General features: G+C 44.4%; 1 protein-coding gene across 3 annotated transcripts in view; it reads right to left on the bottom strand.

Moving 5' to 3' along the window:
• Window positions 1-14,614: 14,614 nt before the first annotated feature.
• The window catches only part of gatad2b (GATA zinc finger domain containing 2B), a 41,685-nt gene continuing 38,191 nt past the window's right edge, over window positions 14,615-18,108 (bottom strand). For all 3 annotated transcript variants that reach the window (XM_005720906.1, XM_005720904.1, XM_005720905.1), the window contains exons 7-11: window positions 17,613-17,964; window positions 16,806-17,008; window positions 16,108-16,212; window positions 15,775-15,985; window positions 14,615-15,014 (exon numbers count right to left, since the gene is read on the bottom strand). In XM_005720906.1, the coding sequence (XP_005720963.1) occupies window positions 14,878-15,014; window positions 15,775-15,985; window positions 16,108-16,212; window positions 16,806-17,008; window positions 17,613-17,964 (1,008 nt within the window). In that variant the 3' untranslated portion in view covers window positions 14,615-14,877. The remainder of the gene's footprint in view (window positions 15,015-15,774; window positions 15,986-16,107; window positions 16,213-16,805; window positions 17,009-17,612; window positions 17,965-18,108) is intronic.

Below are 18,108 nucleotides of genomic sequence, written 5' to 3'. Positions count from 1 at the left end.
TCTTCCTTCTCTCTCCCAACCAATCACAGCAGATGGCCCCGTCCCTCCCTGAGCCTGGTTCTGCCGGCGGTTTCTTCCTGTTAAAAGGGAGTTTTTCCTTCCCACTGTTGCCAAAGTGCTGCTCACAGGGGGTCATATGATTGTTGGGTTTTCTGTATGTATTATTGTGGGGTCTAGCGTACAATATAAAGCGTCTGGGGCGACGGTTGCTGTGATTTGGTGCTGTATAAATAAAACTGAATTGCATTGAAAATATTTTTCTTACACTGATGATGTTCTCCACTCTATACTACGTGCGTCAGTAGCCATTGCGAGCAACAGATAAGCAAAGTTTGTTTATCCAACAGTGCCTCTGACAGGCTCAGCTCATCTGCTGCTTCACAGCCAACCAATGGCAAACGACGAAAAGTCATGTTTAAGCTTCTCGGAGGCAGTGACATTTCCTCTGCTCTTTTCCTCTCCCTGGGAAATGACTACTGGAGTCTAATTGTTATTAAAAGTTCACAGCTTGACTTTCAGCCAAGTGACCTTCACACATTTGGCAAACACTAATAAACACAGTTTGATATTAGAAATATGAAACTATGGAGATAAAGTTCATAACAGGGAAACAAACCAGCCTCGTGTATAAGGGTGACCAGCAAAATGCTTTTAGGCTGCAAGAAGAACGACTTTATTAATATTTTAATATCATTATTAAAAACAATAAAACAGAAAGAAAACCATCAGGAAACACTTTTCACTGAAACGTATCAGACACACATTTCTTTTTCTTTTAAATTGGAAAACTTTTTGCGGACTAGACGTGTATCCAGCTTTTGGAGCCTTTGCTGAAACTTTCCACCTTTTCTCAAAACACAACCCAGTTTCACGAAACAAAGGACTGTTTTGGAACATCGAATCCAAACATGCAGTCTAACCAGTGATCCGTGTGTCCACAGCCAGGTGGCTCATTCCCAATATCCCGTTTCATCTAAACGTAGTGAGAAGGGTTTAAAAAACAGTTCTTATGCTACAACAGTTTTTTCCACGTTACACCGGCCACACATGCTTCCTGTTACATTCTCATTCATATGTATATTTAAGTCTGTCTTTGCCAATGTATTTTAATTCAGGTGTTAATAGACACGTTTTATTAGAGAAACACATGATAAACACATGATATATTTAACTTCATATGGTTTAGACTGAAAAAGAATTATAATGAAATTTAGTCCAATTTTTAAATGCATTTTATTTTGTCAATTTGTTACCTTTAAGCAAAATACACATATAATATGTTTTATTTTAATTAGTTAATTGGGCAGCCCGAGCACAAATGTAGGCGACTCGCCTCATATAGCTGCCAGCTGGTGGGGACTTACACCACCAGCGTTTAGTCGCCTACAGGCTTGAGATCTCCACCCCTGCCTCAGGTGACCTCACTGGGGCTGGTAAATGGGCTGATTCTTACACAGCACCTTTCTACTTTCCCAGAGAACTCAAACATACAACATGCCTCAACATTCACATTCATTCGTACGAGCACTTGTTTTTTTCTATGCTTAAGTGCTTCCACACGGGACACTTTTAAATCCCTGAAAATGAGTAATTATCTGGGTCCAGGCTGTGGGTCAGTCTTTAAAGGCAGACATTATGTTGTTACAAAAAAGGCCCCACTTATCAAGGCCATGAACACAGGAAACTAACTGGATTTCCCATGAGTATCATCTCAGGCCGACTGATTTTTCATACTTGGAACTCTTGATTCTGCAGTTTGGGAAACCCTGAAAGGTTTTAGGACCCAGGGGGTCAAAGTGAGGGCAGCAGGTGCTTTCTTCTGTCCTGGTTGGTTTTAGATGAAGGCACTATTTTAAGCTTGATTCTGAGATGTGAGCTCTGAATCACACTTATCTGGAGTTGGAGGTTTCCTGCTGGGGACACTGAGGTGTTATCAGGTGATTGCTACATTGCTGGCAGGCTGTGCCATTAAAAGCACTGTGTGGGTCTTTGGTGTTGTGCAGATAAGGCCTTTTGCTCTAATAACGCCTTGTTTTGCAAACTCTTAATAATAAAATGATATAAAGATTTGACCTCTGACTCGTCCCTGGATGAGTTTTTAACTGGAAGTTTGTTTAGTAGGATAAACACCTCAGTGTTACAGATTATTTCAAATGAGCCAACAGTGAGAAAGGCCGGGTGTGGCAGATTGGAAGAAGTTGATTTATTGACCCCTGACCAGCCCTACAGGAATTCTCCCCTGGAGTTAGATTCAGATTAAACAGTTCAGCTAAAAAACAAATTTCATCTGAACCAACTGGAGCCTGCAGTGCCTCAGACGCAGAGACGGTGAGGACAGCAGGAAACTCATCGGGGCTTCACTCCCTCCTATTAAGGTCTGCCTGACTTTGGATCCACACTTTTCACCGTCTGAGGTCCATCAAGGCTCCCGAGCAGTAGGGCAGCGAGCTGGGGGGGGTGTTTTCTAATGACTTCTTCAAAAACAGGCTCCTCCCATCTCGCCTCACTGAGGCTAACATTTGTCTTTAAGGCAAGAAGAGGAAGACGCCGACCCTGCAGGCCTGTTCCACCTCCATTGTCGTTCCAGTGCAGAAGCTCAGAGAGACACAGACGGAGACTTTGCAACAACTTAATAACAACAACAAAGATTCGGGCTGGCAGCGCCGAACCCTCAGGAGATCCTTCATAGTCATAAAAATGAATAAAACTAATGATGATAAATCTCCAGACATTTGCATTGTGGCTCATTCTTGGGTTTCACTCTGAGAGATGAAGTAAGGCTGATGAGAAATGTTCTCATGTTCCAGGCATGTGTGTTTGTTCTACACCATCATGTCATAACTCGGCGCACGCCTCGAGCCATCCCCAGACGCCAGCTGTGATTGGCTGAGAGGCCAGAGCACTTGCCCCCTGTCTGACTGAATAAAGGCTAGCATTCACGAGCTGCGTGTTCACACCCACCCACCAAGACACTCACAAAATACCAGTAGTACAAGTACACAGACACACCCGCCGGTTTTCAGCAGATCGCTGTCTATTTCCTCATCCGCCCATTTGTTCTCTCAGCGGAGGCGGTGATTCACCACAGGAAGTTCAGTTTGCTTACTGAGCGAGTCTAGTCATGAGTGGGACATCATGATACAGTTGCCTCAAATAAACACTGATTGCTGAGGCTCTTCCAAAGAAGCATTGAACTGTAAAACCGGCCTCTTTAAAGCCTCCATTTATGATGCCTTCAATCCAGTTAAGGGGGCATAAAAACATTATTTCTCAAAATGTGACCAGGTGCACGATGGCGACAGTACAAAGGTTAACAGGACAAGTCATTAGGCCTTCTTATTGTTTTAGACAGGAATGATGTTCAAGCAGCTTCATCTTTTCCCAGTTTTTGATATGGAAGTGTGACAACAAAGAACTCGGCCTTTGTGAAGCCTGTTTCAGGAAAGGGAAATGTGCTTGTGCAAAGGCAGAGAAACAAAGAGAGAACTGACCACCAGAGGAGAAAAGTGTCTGAAAGACATTTCTTCACATAACAATTATTGCAGCGTCTGCCTTCCAGTATAAAGCCGCCTGGAGGCGACCGTGGTTGTGCTTTGCTGCTTTGCTGCTTTGCTGCTTTGCTGCTTTGCTGCTTTGCTGCTGCTGAACTGACACAAAAGTTGCTCCTCAGGAACTGGACGAGTTTCCTTCATTCTTTCTTTTCACAGTGTCAACCACAGGAGAAAAAAGTCCTCTCTGTTTCCCCCAAAACTTGAGGACTGATTGGCTGAAGCCTGTTGCTAAGTGTTCTGTGATTGGTTGGAGTCCTTGTTCATGCGTGGGGCATGCACACAGGGCATGTGGGCGTCTTCAGGAGGAATTTTGTTTTTCTCATGGCTCCTGGGCAGGACGGGGGGGACTTTCTGCTTCCTGCTGCTTGATCTGCTTTCAGTTTTGATATTTTAGTGGGTTTTTGCCAAACTTACTTTTAAATGGAAGCGAATAAGTGTTGAAAATGTTACAGGTTGTTCCTTTTCAGGGAACTCTGACTGTCAAAAAGTCACATGGGTTTAGTCAGCGGAGTCTTTAATATGGTGCAAGCACAGGTATGTAACTGTAAGTCACATGGTTAACCATGTGTTCCTACAGTACTGTATTCTGCTTCATATCCGTGACCAGTTTGGAGTCACCAGTTAAACTGGCATTCATGCTTTTGGGTGGTGGGAGGAAGTCAGGGTCCCCAAAGGAAGACAACACAGAGGGCCCACCCACTGTCTGTCCTGGGAGGAGATCCTCAGAAAACAAAGTCAGCAGTGATAACAGTGAACAAGGTCATCGCCATTACAACAGTTACTTTATTCATGCATATTCTAAAGAAACAGTGGGAAAGAATAAAAGCCTGGAAGCTGAACCAATGACAGTTTTCCTTGTTGAGCGTTTTGATCAGTAGCTATAGCGTTGCAGCATTTCACTCACTGTGTGGGGAACAGCAATGTGCACAGACAGACTCGTCACCTTGACATCCACCTTAATCAGCCGTCTGCCACCTGCGTGCATGCTCGCACTGAAAAACAACAAGCAGGACAGAACATGAATCGGCAGATATTTTGAAAATACAGATAAAACCGCACAGACGTGAACACTTGTGTTTTTGGGGAGAGTGAGGAAGACATAAACTCTGAGGCCGGTGGAAACAAACCGACCGCAGGATCTTAACCTTCCCGGTTTGTGTTCCCGGCAGACGCTCCGCTCTTTACCAGCACCGATCAGCACGTTTTATGTGTGCAAGAACAGATTTGATCATTTCTGTGCTGAGCAACGTTTTCCAGAATAAACAGACTTTGGTCTGGGAACCTTTGTTTGGACTTCAAGCACATTCAAACAACTGTGAGCGGTTTGAAAAGATTTACTGACGGGCAGGAGAGAGGCCGTTAGCAGTGACCAAAGTAAGGTGAATGTGTTTCGCTGCAGAGTGACTGAGAGCGTGCACACAGCTGTAGAGCAGGTAAGCCCTTTCATTGGCTGGAACAGGAGAAACAGACAGCAACAGATGGATGCCCCCCGAGTTATTATCAATGTTAATCTTTGTCTACGGTCTCTGTGGTTCATTATCAGCCCTGCTGCTCGTTCAGTCTCGTCCACTCTGTGTATCTTACATGGAGATGTTTGCCTTGTGAGGAGTCCGTGACAGTTTACGTTAAAAAAGTGAGGCAAATATTAGGATTAATTCATGAATCCTAATGAATTATTGTAGTGAGCAGCTGCATACGATAGATGTGGCTTAACTCTTTATTCTAGAGTATATTACAGTGATGGAGGAAGGCCTAACTGCGTATTGACTTGTGCACATGCAGACATTAAATCAACGTTCAGGTGTGTGTGCCACTCAGGCTCGACGAGGCTGACAATAAGGAAATGACTCGCTGTGTCCATTCAGCACATAGATGATAACAGACAAACACAGAGCAAATGGAGATGAGCGATGTTACTGTTTCACTTAAGGGAGGCTGTGTGGTTTGAAGCACTTTGGAAGGTCGCACTGCGCTATAGTTACACACTCGAGGTCGTCCACCTACCGTGTTCCCGTCCTTCAGGCAGATCTATATGTAAACACTCAGAGAACGTCATGTTCCACACGTTCCACACAGAGCCGGCCCCGCCCACCGTCACATCATGTACTCTAATGCAGCTGTTCTCCTTTTTTACAGGTCACATGATTGTGGTTGTGTTGTGTAATGACTGTTTGCGCTCTAGACAAAAGGGGAGTGAGATGCAGCTCGTTGTTTTCCTGCATGTGCACAAAGCCTGAAAGACTTCATCAACACGTTTAACTGGTAACAGTACGAGTTCAGTATGATGGCAGAAACAGATATGTGACACTTGTTTATTACCAACCGTCCAACGGTTCCGTGTAAGCACGGGCATTTCTGCAAACATCCTTAAGTAAATACATGTCTGACAGCCTTATTTTTAGAAAAGTCTATTCAAACTATGCATCGCCGTTACAGGAACCTTCTGATACGCTCAAAGGAGGCAGGAGTCAGATAAGACTGTTAGCGAGCGCTCAGTAAATCTGCTCTGGGCTGGGAGCTGATTCTGTTAGCAGTGGTCTTATGACTTAAAGAGCCATAAAACCCACAGAGCGCTTTTTAGGATCAATGCTACAATAATATTGAATATTCAGGCAAAAACCATTTCTATCCTATTCTGCTTTGTAACTTTGCATGTTCCAGTAGATGGCATCTCAAATGCAGTATGGCAGTCAGTCAACATGTCACCTTATGACACAGCGCAGAAACAATACTGTAACAGCTGCTCCAAATAGAGAGAGAGAGAGAGAGTGAGTGTGTGTGTGTGTGTGTGTGTGTGTGTGTGTGTGTCCACCAGCCCTGATCCCTGCATGTACCGGTTCATTCAAAGCAGCTCACAGAGGATGGCTGTTTAGTCAACACTGAAAAATCAAGAAATGACATCATGAAACAAGTTACAGTAAAAACACATTCGTCGGTGCTGAAATGGAGAGAGCTGGGTTCAGTCTGCTTCATTCTACTTCTCCTGGAGGCTCTTTCAAGCTCTCCAGATGGAAACTGTTTCGACACAGGTCAAATTTCAGCTGACCCGGGAAATGGTTTGTTGCTCCAGGCTGCCACCTAGTGGAGAGTACTGCGTTGTGTACATGATATAAACGCTGGTTTAAGTATAGACCCCCTAATCCAGGGGTGGGGATCTCCAGGCCTCGAGGGCCGGTGTGCTTGATCCAACACAGCTGATTTAAACGGCTAAAGAATCAGAATCAGAGAGACTTTATTTATTTATCCCCAAGGGCCAATTAAGGTACAACGGAGCAGACGTTAAAGATAAGGGCATGGCACAAACAGGCCAAGAATGAGAACCTGGATGGTTCTGGAGGTGGTGACCACAGTATTCACAGAGGCCATGGTTTTGAGGCCCTGCCAGGCTGAGTGGAGGTCCCCTGTGGTGAATTTTTTTCCAACAGTGTTTTTATACTCCAGTTTAGCAGTTTTTAAGGGGCTCTTGACCTCCCTGTTGACCTCCTTTTTATCCAGAGCAGAGCCGGAAAAGAAAATCCTCTTTTTTTTAAATTAAGGATTTCCTTGAGCTCCTTGGTGATCCAGGGTATGTTGTTGGGGTAGATGGAGACTGTTTTTGAGGAGATAATGATAACTTGAAAATGAATGAAAAGACCAGAGGAAAAGTGGTCGGGACAGATCGGCTGAAAACGCTGCCCAGAGCGTCGCTGAAGAAGAAGAAGAAAGCTGAGTGACGTTGACACTTTGAAGCAAATTGTTTCAACCTTTATTAAACATAGCTTGCAAGAGATAAATATTACAAAGTTATTTCCTCCAAAATTAGCTTATTTTTTTTCAATCAATGCATAATTGTCAATCAACTGGCAGTATTCAAACAGCATTATTTTCTTGACGTTTTTTTTGAAGACCGTTAAATATCAAGTATGTGCAAAAGGTCAGGATTGATGCAAGTAAAACAAAAATTAGTCTGATTAGTCTCTGGTCCGTTTTATCATTCGTTCCTACTTCCCAGATATTTAAAATTGTCAACACTATGCAAAAAGAAACAATGATTTTGCAGTTAAATCATTCCCTGCATTAGCAACAACAATTAATAGAAGATAAAGCCAAACAGTACAGTATCATACGTGTTGTATGCTGGTGTCGGCAGAAAAAGTGGTCACTGATTCAGGGCGAGCGCTTCTTTACGAAAAAGCTAAACAAACAAAAAGTTTCAACAGTTGTAAGAATCTGCGTCTTAGTGGTTCGTGTCTGCCTGCGTGTAACAAACCGGCGAGCAGTAATCGTTTCCATCAAAACACAGAAACGTAATTACGAGAGGTGGTTTCGCCAACGTGACGGCGTTCTGACAGTGAGGGCTAGGCCCACCGAGTCCGACCAATCAGAGTGTTTCCATCAACAAGTAATTTGAAGGTATCTAAAGTTTAATGCGTCGAAGTATTCAGACGGGAGTTTCAGACCATTCTGATCTGAACCAGTGAGCACTTCCCTGCAAACGCTAACTAGTTCAAAATAACAGCAAATGCAACCAGCAAGGCTGCTTCAAGAAGCAGAACGGGCGAAAGAAAAGGAATCCCAAACATTTTGCACATTTGTTACACAATAATACACAGTGATCACAAAACGAAATGACAAGCTTCACAATATTCATGGCTTTTTGTTTGCTTTTCTACACAATGTACAACCATTTAATTTCTTTTTTCAGTAACGGAGGAAAAAATGCATATGTACAATAAGTCATTATTACTTAAAACCTAGCAAATATTGTGTCATTTATTTCATAGTCAATATTTTTTTTAACTGCGACAGAAAGAAAACAAACAAATCCTTAGAATAAAGAATGACTTGAAAATCTAAAAAGTGATGTTGAAAAGAACAAAGTTCAAATACAAAGATGTATAAATGCATCTGCAAAAAGAGAGACGGGAGCTTATTTTGTCATTTAAACTTTAGCTTTGCAGCTAAAGCAGATCGGACCAGGAGTTGGAGCAAAAATAGATTTCAGGTATCGTTTCGCTACATCCAATTTCAAACGTTGTCTCCCATTCAGCTCAGTCTTTATACACATAGTGCCAGCGCACAGCAGGGATCTTGGATCGCTCTCTGTGGACTGTTTGTCACTGGATCATTCTGTAGTAGTGACAGGCAGGTCTGGATTACTTGGACACAACCAGAACGCACAACAAAACAAACAAACAAAAAAACGCACAAACACTATACGCGTGTAGACGATGCAGGGCTTATTGGAGCTGAGCTTTGAACCACAGATGGATTCACACGGAGCTTCATCAGAGTCGACTCAGTACCGATACTTGCTTAGGATTCGTTCAGTAACACTGTAATAAAAGCTGACAGTACTGTATCGTACAGCCTTTATGAGGCAGCGCGTTCACTGCAGGGCGACAGGCCTTAGACTGTTACAGCACCCACCTTCATATTTAAGCAAATTTGAGAAACTTACGAGAGTATCAGCCACAATCTGTGGATTTGAACACTGAAACTTCTATCCCCGCGTCAATAACAATATAACACACTTTGATTGTTAGCAGGCTATAAGATGCACATGTGAGAAAACAGCTGAATTAGGGAGAGGGGAAACTAACAGCTCTCAAACTGGGCATAAGAGGAAACACTGACCTTTCCATGGGTCATCATGTGAACTCCAACACTGTCCTGAGCTGAAGAAGCTCAGGACAGTGTTGCCTTCTCTACTGTCGTCTGACCATTCAAAGTGCTTTCAGATGCAAAACTCATGTTTTTGGATAGTTTTGCTTCCCACTGTGTTCGACACTCCTCTGTCATGATTTGGTGCTGCTCTCTTTATGGACCAAAAATCGTCCCGCGTGCAGCTTACAGGTGATTTTCTTGGCTGGTGGGCTCATTAAACAGGAGAAGACTACTGCGACCGACCTGCACAGATTAGCTGATGAAGTGCTGACGTACTTTAGAGAGAAGCTCTTTTATCCAGTATTTTTGGTCTTAACTGCTACCATCACTTCTCTGGCTCGTACATTCACATGTGCCTTTTACTTGAACACAGCAGTGCTTTAAGCTAAATGCCAATGTCAAGTTGCAATATGTGAATCATTTTTAAAAAGGAGCAGTTCATGTGCATTAGCAAACACTTTTCAATGAACTGAGTGTAGTTGTGCAGCTGCTCAGTCATAAACCAAAGGATCAGAGAAACAACTAATCTGTGACATTCAAACACCGTACACAAACAGAGGTAAACGTTTCTGTGAGAAACATCAGCTGGTACCCAAGAGCTGAAGAAATCCAACATGGCGGCCAGAGGTCGTGTCAGGTCATGCGGAGTCCTTTGCAACAGGTCAGCCATGTTTCACTACACGTTAGTCCAAGGTCTCTATCAATAATCTGAATCTGCCGGGATGCTGTCGCAGATCATCATCAGTAATCTGCATGCGTCAGACTCCTGGAGGCCCAGTGTGCTGTGAATAATACTGCACAGTAACTGAACACTGCTCGAAATAGCCGAGTGTTGTCACCAACAACACCAAAGACTTGACCTGAACACGTTCTCCTTGCGTAGATTATGAGAGGGTTCGACTGCAGTCTGAATGATGTGTCATATAACCTGCTGTCTGCACAGCCTCATTACAGTTATGAAGATTGCTCATGTTCCCTCCCAAACCTTCAACACCACCATCATACAGTTATTTCCAGAGGTTTTTGGACCATGAAATTTTGCCTTTCACACAACGACAGTGGACTTGAAACCAAATCAACATGTGACAAAACCAGACTTTCTGGTTTAATTGACAGAAGTGTTGCATTGACTGTTGACTGACTGATTCTTCAAGGGTCAAAAGTAACTGGACAACTGACAGACAAGCAGATTCGTGGTCAGACTCCCTCATTGTTCCCTGACAAAGGAGAAAACAGATGTGGAATTAATGGTGAATGTTGAACTTGTACTCAGCTGATCATGGGGACTCTCAGCATGAAGGTGGTTACGCTCCATCAACCAGGACAGATGAGACATTTACAAAGAATATCTAAAAGAGCAGGTGGAGGCAGTGTTGAGGCATACGTATGTATGCCTGAAAACAACTTATTGGTGACGTGACAGAAGCATCAGGATGAATTCTGCAGTGTACAGGATCTCTCTGCTCAGATTTAGCCAAATGCTCCAAAACTGACTGGATGACACCTCAGTGCACATGGACAATGTCCCAAACATACTGCATGAGCAACCCTAGAGCTTTTCTGAGACAAAGAAATGGGACATTGAGTATTGAGGCAAATCTGAAGGCAAACACACACAAAAAGCAGCTGAAAGCAGCTGGAGTAAATGGAATAACGGCCTGGCAGAGTATCACGATGGAGGAAACAGCTGGTGATGTCCGTGGGTTCGAGACTTCGGGCAGTCTTTGACAGCACAGGATTTCAGTGAAGTATTAAAAATAATCCGTACATTTAAAATTACAGCAGTCTGTCCAAATACTTTTGAGCCTCTGAAAGATGTAAAAAAGATTCAACAGGTGATGCAATATTTTTGTTTAAACCCTTTGAATTAAAACAAAGTCTGCGTTTCAATAACACCTTGATTTCAAATCCACTGTGATGGTCCACTAAGGCAAGATAAGCAAAAAAGAAAGAAGAAGAAAAAGTTACGTTTATGGGAAAACGAGCTTTCTGCCTGCTGTCTGTAGGCAGCCAACCACAATCTAACACTGGTTGTGACAGCTGTTGTTAGGTCTCAAACTAACTGTGATGAAGCAACTGTCCAACCTGTGTAAGACAGATTGGGTTTGGGCAGGTTTAGAGGTTTAGTCCGGAGCAAAACCATCGACGTCGTCATGAAAATACTTCAAATGGTTTGTGAAAACACACACTTGCATGATAAATAGATAAAAGTGGATTAACACCATCAGATGCTTAGTTCTGTTCATTTGACAGCACCGCAGTTTTCAACCCGTCTCAACTCCACAACTATGTTGGAAGAATAACATTTCCTGACACTTTGGAAACTGCACATCACTGCTGCAGCGTTGAGAGCTGCTCATGTAAAAGCCCAGTGACAGTTATGTCACCAACTTTCACCGTTTCCTATCCAGAGCACAGCGAAGATGGGCCTGGAACAGGCGAAGAGTCTGTTCGTAATAACATTGAACGATTGGTTCTTCTCACTAGTTTCACTCTCATGCCAAAAGTTCTCCATCTGAACGACGAGTGCTGTCACTTTAACCAATGGTAAACATTACTGATCCTGGGACTGAGATGGAATTTAGTTTGCAATAAGAACTCTGTAACTGATGTGCGACCAAAGAACAACAACAATGGATCATTTTACACAAACGGGCAGCTGTAGCTCGGGAGCTCGAGCAGGAGGTCAACTACTAACCAGAGAGTCGGTGGTTCAATCCCTGGCTGCTCAGGTCAAACATCCTGGGGCAGGATACTGAGCCCGAGTTGTGCCCGATGCATCCATCACAGTACGAATGTTAGAGAGAAAAAGTGTTTGGGTGGATGAGGTTACGTTGTATAAAGCGCACAGAGTGCTCAGGTACAGTAGCAAAGGGTTGCGTAAGAACCGGTCCATTACCAACGGCACACTTGCTGCAGTGATCTGTCACATGAGTGAGAGCGGGGTGCAGGCCTGACACTGGGCTCTGTAAGGGTTATGTGTCAGAATATGAGTGGAGTAACTCCATCTTCCAGATACATGTACAAACTGGGCACCAGTGAAATGAAAGCTGGGACTGAGGTCCAACATTTGCAGAGAGTAAATTAGGATTTAGTCATTTATCAACAAGTTGAGTGTCTCTTTCAGCTTTTCTCCAAACTTTATTCAGTGTGTTAACTTCTTTGTGCACGTTTCAAAGGAGTAACAACTGGAGCATGACTGGAGGTGACACACCAGCAGCAGAGCAGGTGGCCTACTGATCGGAAGGTTGGTGGTTCGATCCTAGTCTGCTAACCCCAGGTTGCTCGCCGATGCGTCCATCGGAGTGTGAATGTGTGTGAATGTTAGTCAGACAGCGCTTGTGTGAATCACCGAGTTGTGTAAAGCGCTTTGAGCGCTCAGAGCAGAAAAGCGCTACCAGTCCATTTAGCACTGGTCATGCTAACATGCTAACTGAGCTGTTTCAACAAAGAGACGTTCCACACAAACCTGTTTTCATCGACTTCCTCCTGTTCATGTTGTCAACAACAGAACAAGTAGTGACAAATAACGCCATCAAGACCAACGTCAGCTCTGCTGTGACTTCAGTGAGCGCCCTCAGGGATAGAAGCAACATGTAGTCATCCTGTGGTGGCTTCAGGTAAGGCCTTTGTTAAGAAGCCCACAAAGTGTTCAGCTATGTCACCAACTTTGCCTTGCTTGTGTCATCACAACTGACCAATAAGAGTGGAGTTGGAATTTTGGAAGGAGGGCTTTAAAGCGACAGAAACTCAAACGGAGCATTTGTAGAAGTGCAGGATCATAAAGTGTTTTTGAACATTAAAAGCATGTAAACATCTTTTGGGGATTATGAACATGAGCCTGTAAATAAAGCAAAACGAGAAACACAAAACACACCTCGGTGAAATCGGAGCGTCTCACCGGGCTCTGGTTAGCCGTCAGCCAGCATCCAGACCGCAGCCACTCTTAACTCTTCTCCATACAAAAACATCTAATTTGAAATATGCACAGTGCTCCTCTGGAGAGGAAACGTGTGTGCAGAGCAGACACACGATGATTGAGCCATGCCTCTCCTTAAAAGATAAAATCCACGTCCTTTTTCTCTGAAGCTAGGTATCTATACATAATCCATACAGACATTTTAATAGTTTCTGTTTTATGTTGATTATTATCGTCTCCGGCAGCTGTACCTCTCAGGTACGCAACCATTTTATTAGGAGACGCCGCATAAAGTTTAAACAAACAAACAAAAAGGGATGAGGTAGGGATGGGAATAGTAGTTAGGGTTTGGGAATGGGTGTTGCACAACATTTAGAAAATAATCTAAAAACCAAAATATAAAAAGAAGAAGAACCCAGATTTGTAGTTACAGAGTCTGTGGTTTGGACGCACAAAATATGCTTCCACCTTTAGCTTTGAGGTCTTTTCGCTCTCTCAAAGAACACGCGATGCCACGAGGAACAGCGGGGTGAAAGGGTTCAGTCTGTGCATACTGAACAGCCGAAGGTTTGGGGTGGGGAGTATGGGTGAGGTGGTTTAGTAGGTCACTGGCAAATAGTGAAATGGGATGGGACCAACAGGTTTCTGTCTGAATGAAGAGCATCCGCAGCCCCGATACTTGGCAGGTACACAGACGACACACTCGGCCTGTCAGCTTCCGTCTCGCTGGAGCTTCGACTGACTGCTGGTCTCCTGAAGAGGCAGATGGTAAACTGCTGTGACTGTCCATCGTGATTAGTACAACTTAAGTATCATCCAGCATAAAAAAGTGTGTTACTGTTTCAATCTGAAATGAAGAACCTGATAAGAAGCTTTTCGTGAACGACGGTGGAAGCAAAGGAAAGATTATCCGAACACCGATCACATAGGATTTTCTTTTGTCTGTCGCTCGCTTCCAGTTCATTAACTCTGTTGGTGGCAGAATCTCCGGCGCTGTCCTGAAACTTAACTTTAGCATGTCAGAATTTTGGCTGTGTGTCGCTGTGAAGCAGGCCCTTTTAGGGAGATTGTACAGGTGTGGGTGCTCTGCTGCTCCCTCCTTCCCTCCCTCCAGCTTTTCCATTTTTAAAATGGGTTCTTCATCCTCTTTTCAAGAGCATGCAGAGCCTCAAACTGTCTGTTTTTGTACCCATCGGGATTTTCCACTGTTTCATCCAAGTCGAGACTATTTTACAAAGCTTGTAAGTTGCATAGCAACCAGAACGCATCATCTTGATCTTCTGTTACTAGCAACAATCGCAGCTAAGCTGTAGGACAAATTATAAAGAAAAAAAAATCCTATATGACCTTGGCCTAAAGAAAGCGACAACGACAGGCCGTCACTACCCAGAGTCAAAGATAAACAGCAGAAAAACAAACCATCAAAAGCAAAAAGCATAATGAGTAATAGTAACAGAAGCAAATATGGTAGTTGTGGGAATAATAATGCTACCACCAGTTATAATAAGGGGAATTATAATTCTTAAATAGACTGAAGAAGAAGGATTTTACTATATTAAGAGCATGTCAAATGCACTGGTCGTTTAGAGTCCTTGTCCAACTTGGTGGGGTTTTTATGGGTCAGTTTAAGGTAGGCACATGGACAGGCACTGCATGCGATGAGAGGTGAAGAGGAGAGGGTATCGACTGATTTAGGAGTGCTTCGGTATGGTTTAGGTATGAAGATGAAGGTGGCTTCAAGGGGCAAGAGCTGGACAGGGCTCATTTCTGTCCAGTGATCGACTGCGATATGGATCGAGGCGGGATCATGTCCAACAGGTACTCTCTCTGCCGGTCTGCTAAGCTGGAGCTCTTATGGGCTCCGACAGCCGCTGGGTTCAGATAGGCAATGTTTAACCCTGTGGAGGCAGAAGGACAACATTCAGAGAAGATGCACTTTGTAGAGTTTAAGGCTCAAACATTTGTAAGTGACCTTTTGTTTTGTTGCTATTGACATGAACTAGCCTTATTTTCTTATTTTATACGTTTACTAGAATTTTTTGAATGTAAAGAAACAGCATCTACATCGATACAGAGGTGGACACAGCGAAACATCTGCGTCCTCACCTTCTCCCGTTTGTTTGAATGATTGACCCCAGATAACCTTCTCTGGCAGATTTACCGTCACACCTGCCTCACTCTCATTCACATCCATGTAAACAAGACTGCACTCAGAGTTGTTCCCAGGCTTATCTTAAATCTGTCACATATTCTGCACCACCCTCACATACTCCTCTGTCTTCCTGCAGTATCAGTCGACCCCACCCCTCCACCCCCCAACACCCAATCATATGCTTTCTATAAAGCCACAGTGTAACTCGTCCTGCCCTTCTGACTTGCTGATAGCCACGTCTCTGCTTCAGCTAATGTTAAAGACCTTGGTGGATGCTGATTTGAATGGCTGGTTGTCGCCTTCGCTCTACACCCCTGCAAAGTTTTATCAGAATTCATTCCATAGTTTCTGAGCTGTCGTGTTTACAGACAGAAAGACAAAACACAACGTCCTGGGTGGAGCTAATAAACCTACGAATGGCTGATGTTGACTAAGATGCACGGCAGGAAACAAAACACACACACGGACCCTCACCCATCAAGCAGAAAGGGCAAAGGTGTAGGTACCTGGGATGTTGTAGATCTGCCGACGGTTGTCATGCTGCAGTCTGTTACTGCTGCTGTTGCTGCCGCCTCCGCTGCCGCCACAATGCTTGGCACTGGTCATGCCCATGAGGCTGCTGGCCACAGAGAGCTGGGAGGCCTGGGCAAAGTTGGACAGGACCCCTCGTGCCGAGTTCGACAGCCCTTGCTGCAGGGAGGCCTGAGGCTGGGGAGCCTAAGAACCAGAGATTTGCTAGTTATTGCTTGAAGCACATTTGGTTTGGAATACATACACACGAGCACCATACATCTCCTTATTCCTTCCAAGTTAATAGTGGACTCTCTGCTGGAACATACCTGGCGGAGGGCATGATGTCGGATCATGGTGTCAGACTTGGAGGCGTTGGTAGGGACTGAGCTGGGAGAGAGAGCAGCCTGCTGCTGCAGCCTCTGTTCAATCTCCTAACAAGAGAACCACATTCAGGAATCTTGTGCATTGGTGCCACCATGTACCTACATTCAACGACTCCACAATCACTACCAAATACCCCAGCTATGTTTGGGAGTTTAGGTGTGGTAACAAAGAGACTGCAAAGCAGGATTACATCTTATCTGAGTAACTTCAGCACTAATTCAGGGTTTTCAGTACTGAAAAGCTCTGGAGCACTTTTAACTTCCTTTTTAAAATCAGCTGCTCTGCTCACAGCAGACTTATTTATCCAGATGCTGCCAATGCCATCCCTGTGATGTGACCATGCAGTGAAAACCCTGGGTTAACCTAGCTAGCTGACACCAGCTTTTTAGGGTGAAGCCAGGTGAGGCTCTGCTGAGTCAGAACAACAACGTGCTCATTAGTGACTCGGATGTTTAAAAACATGAAACGCAGTCCCAACCGTGTCCCTATTATTTATTTATCACTTTGCTACCAACACCGGACGACAACACTTTGTGTGGCTAGACAGTAAAATTGTGATAGCCACACAATCTCGTGACATAAACAAACTTAAGTGAGAGTAAGAATCAGCCAGCATGATGCAGGTACATAAGCTGCTAACCTGCTCCTGTTGTAAGGCCTTCACAAAGGCATTCTTCAGCCTGTTGGTATGCTCTGCCTTCAAAGCCTTTTTCTGATTGGATGTCATGCACTGCTCGCAGAGGATTCTCCCACTCTTCTCCTGCTTCCAGTGGGGGGTGAAGTCAGTTCTGCACTGGGCGCAGAAGAAAGGCTCCAGACGGGCGAGCGTCCCTCTGAGTTTACCTACAGACAGGACTCCGTTAACAATGACAGAGCTACAGCGACAGGCGGTGCTCGAGCAGACGCACACCCAGAATTTACTTTAAACCTTAAAGTCATCACAGCACTCCTGACACAAACTGAAGGCACTTTGTTCTGCTCTTAGTGATTCAAGCACAGCTGAGCAGACAGGTGCCAGGTGTAGCCTCCTGTATTCAGACCTTTAGAGGCTGACAGGGTAAAAAGGCAGTGCTACAAGGATGGAGCTGGATTCAGGGACAATGATTTCTCAACCATGACCGCACATACGAGAAGAACTTCCTGCTTCTGGCTCTGCTAAGCCTTGATTGGTTATTGCGATGCACAAAGTATGGACAGAAGAAACAATAGCACCACCTGCTGGGGAGATTTAGTCAGCACACAAAGAAAAGTTTTATAATTATTATCAAAATGGTCTCTGGGTCATGCTCACACAACCAAAGGAGTTTGGTGCAAACACACAAACGCTTACGTATTTATTTAAATATACCGTATTCATGGTTTGTCTGTCAGTTCAATTTGACGGGTTAGGTATAAATCAAAGATTTGCTGCAGATGTTTCCTCCCCCAATATCTGATATTTACTTACCCTGACTGTCGAGCACACTCTGCACCACCTCCTCGAGGCCCACCATGTAGATGAACTCACTGTTGGCAGCAGAGGGCAGGAAGTGCAGGAGAGGGGCTGGGGGTTTGGGTGGAGGGATCTCCAATAAGGTTTTCTCCAGCTGCTTCCTTAGGGCCAGCTTGGCTGCTGCCTGACTGCTCGCCTGGTCTGCCATGGAGCTCACCGCTCCGCTGGCTGAACCAGACATGGTGGACGGGCTGACGGCCGAAGCTCCGCCCAGACCGCCGGCCCCAGCTGCTGCTGCTTGCATGTGGGCCAGGTTCATGTACATGGCACTGGAGCCTGAGCGCTGGGAAGCTGCCACCTGACTGGCCTGCAGAGAGATATACACCCTCTATTAGAGCAGGGCGATATGGCCAAAAATATTTATCACGATATATATTTGAAAATTTGCAATAACGATATAACTGACGATATAATTGATGCGAGACAAAATACAACTCCACAGCATTACTAG

This window comes from Pundamilia nyererei, unplaced genomic scaffold (genome assembly GCF_000239375.1).
Source record: "Pundamilia nyererei isolate P.nyererei 1_Seehausen unplaced genomic scaffold, PunNye1.0 scaffold00003, whole genome shotgun sequence".
In the NCBI taxonomy this organism is placed as follows: domain Eukaryota; kingdom Metazoa; phylum Chordata; class Actinopteri; order Cichliformes; family Cichlidae; genus Pundamilia; species Pundamilia nyererei.
This window is presented reverse-complemented; position numbering and strand designations above follow the sequence as displayed.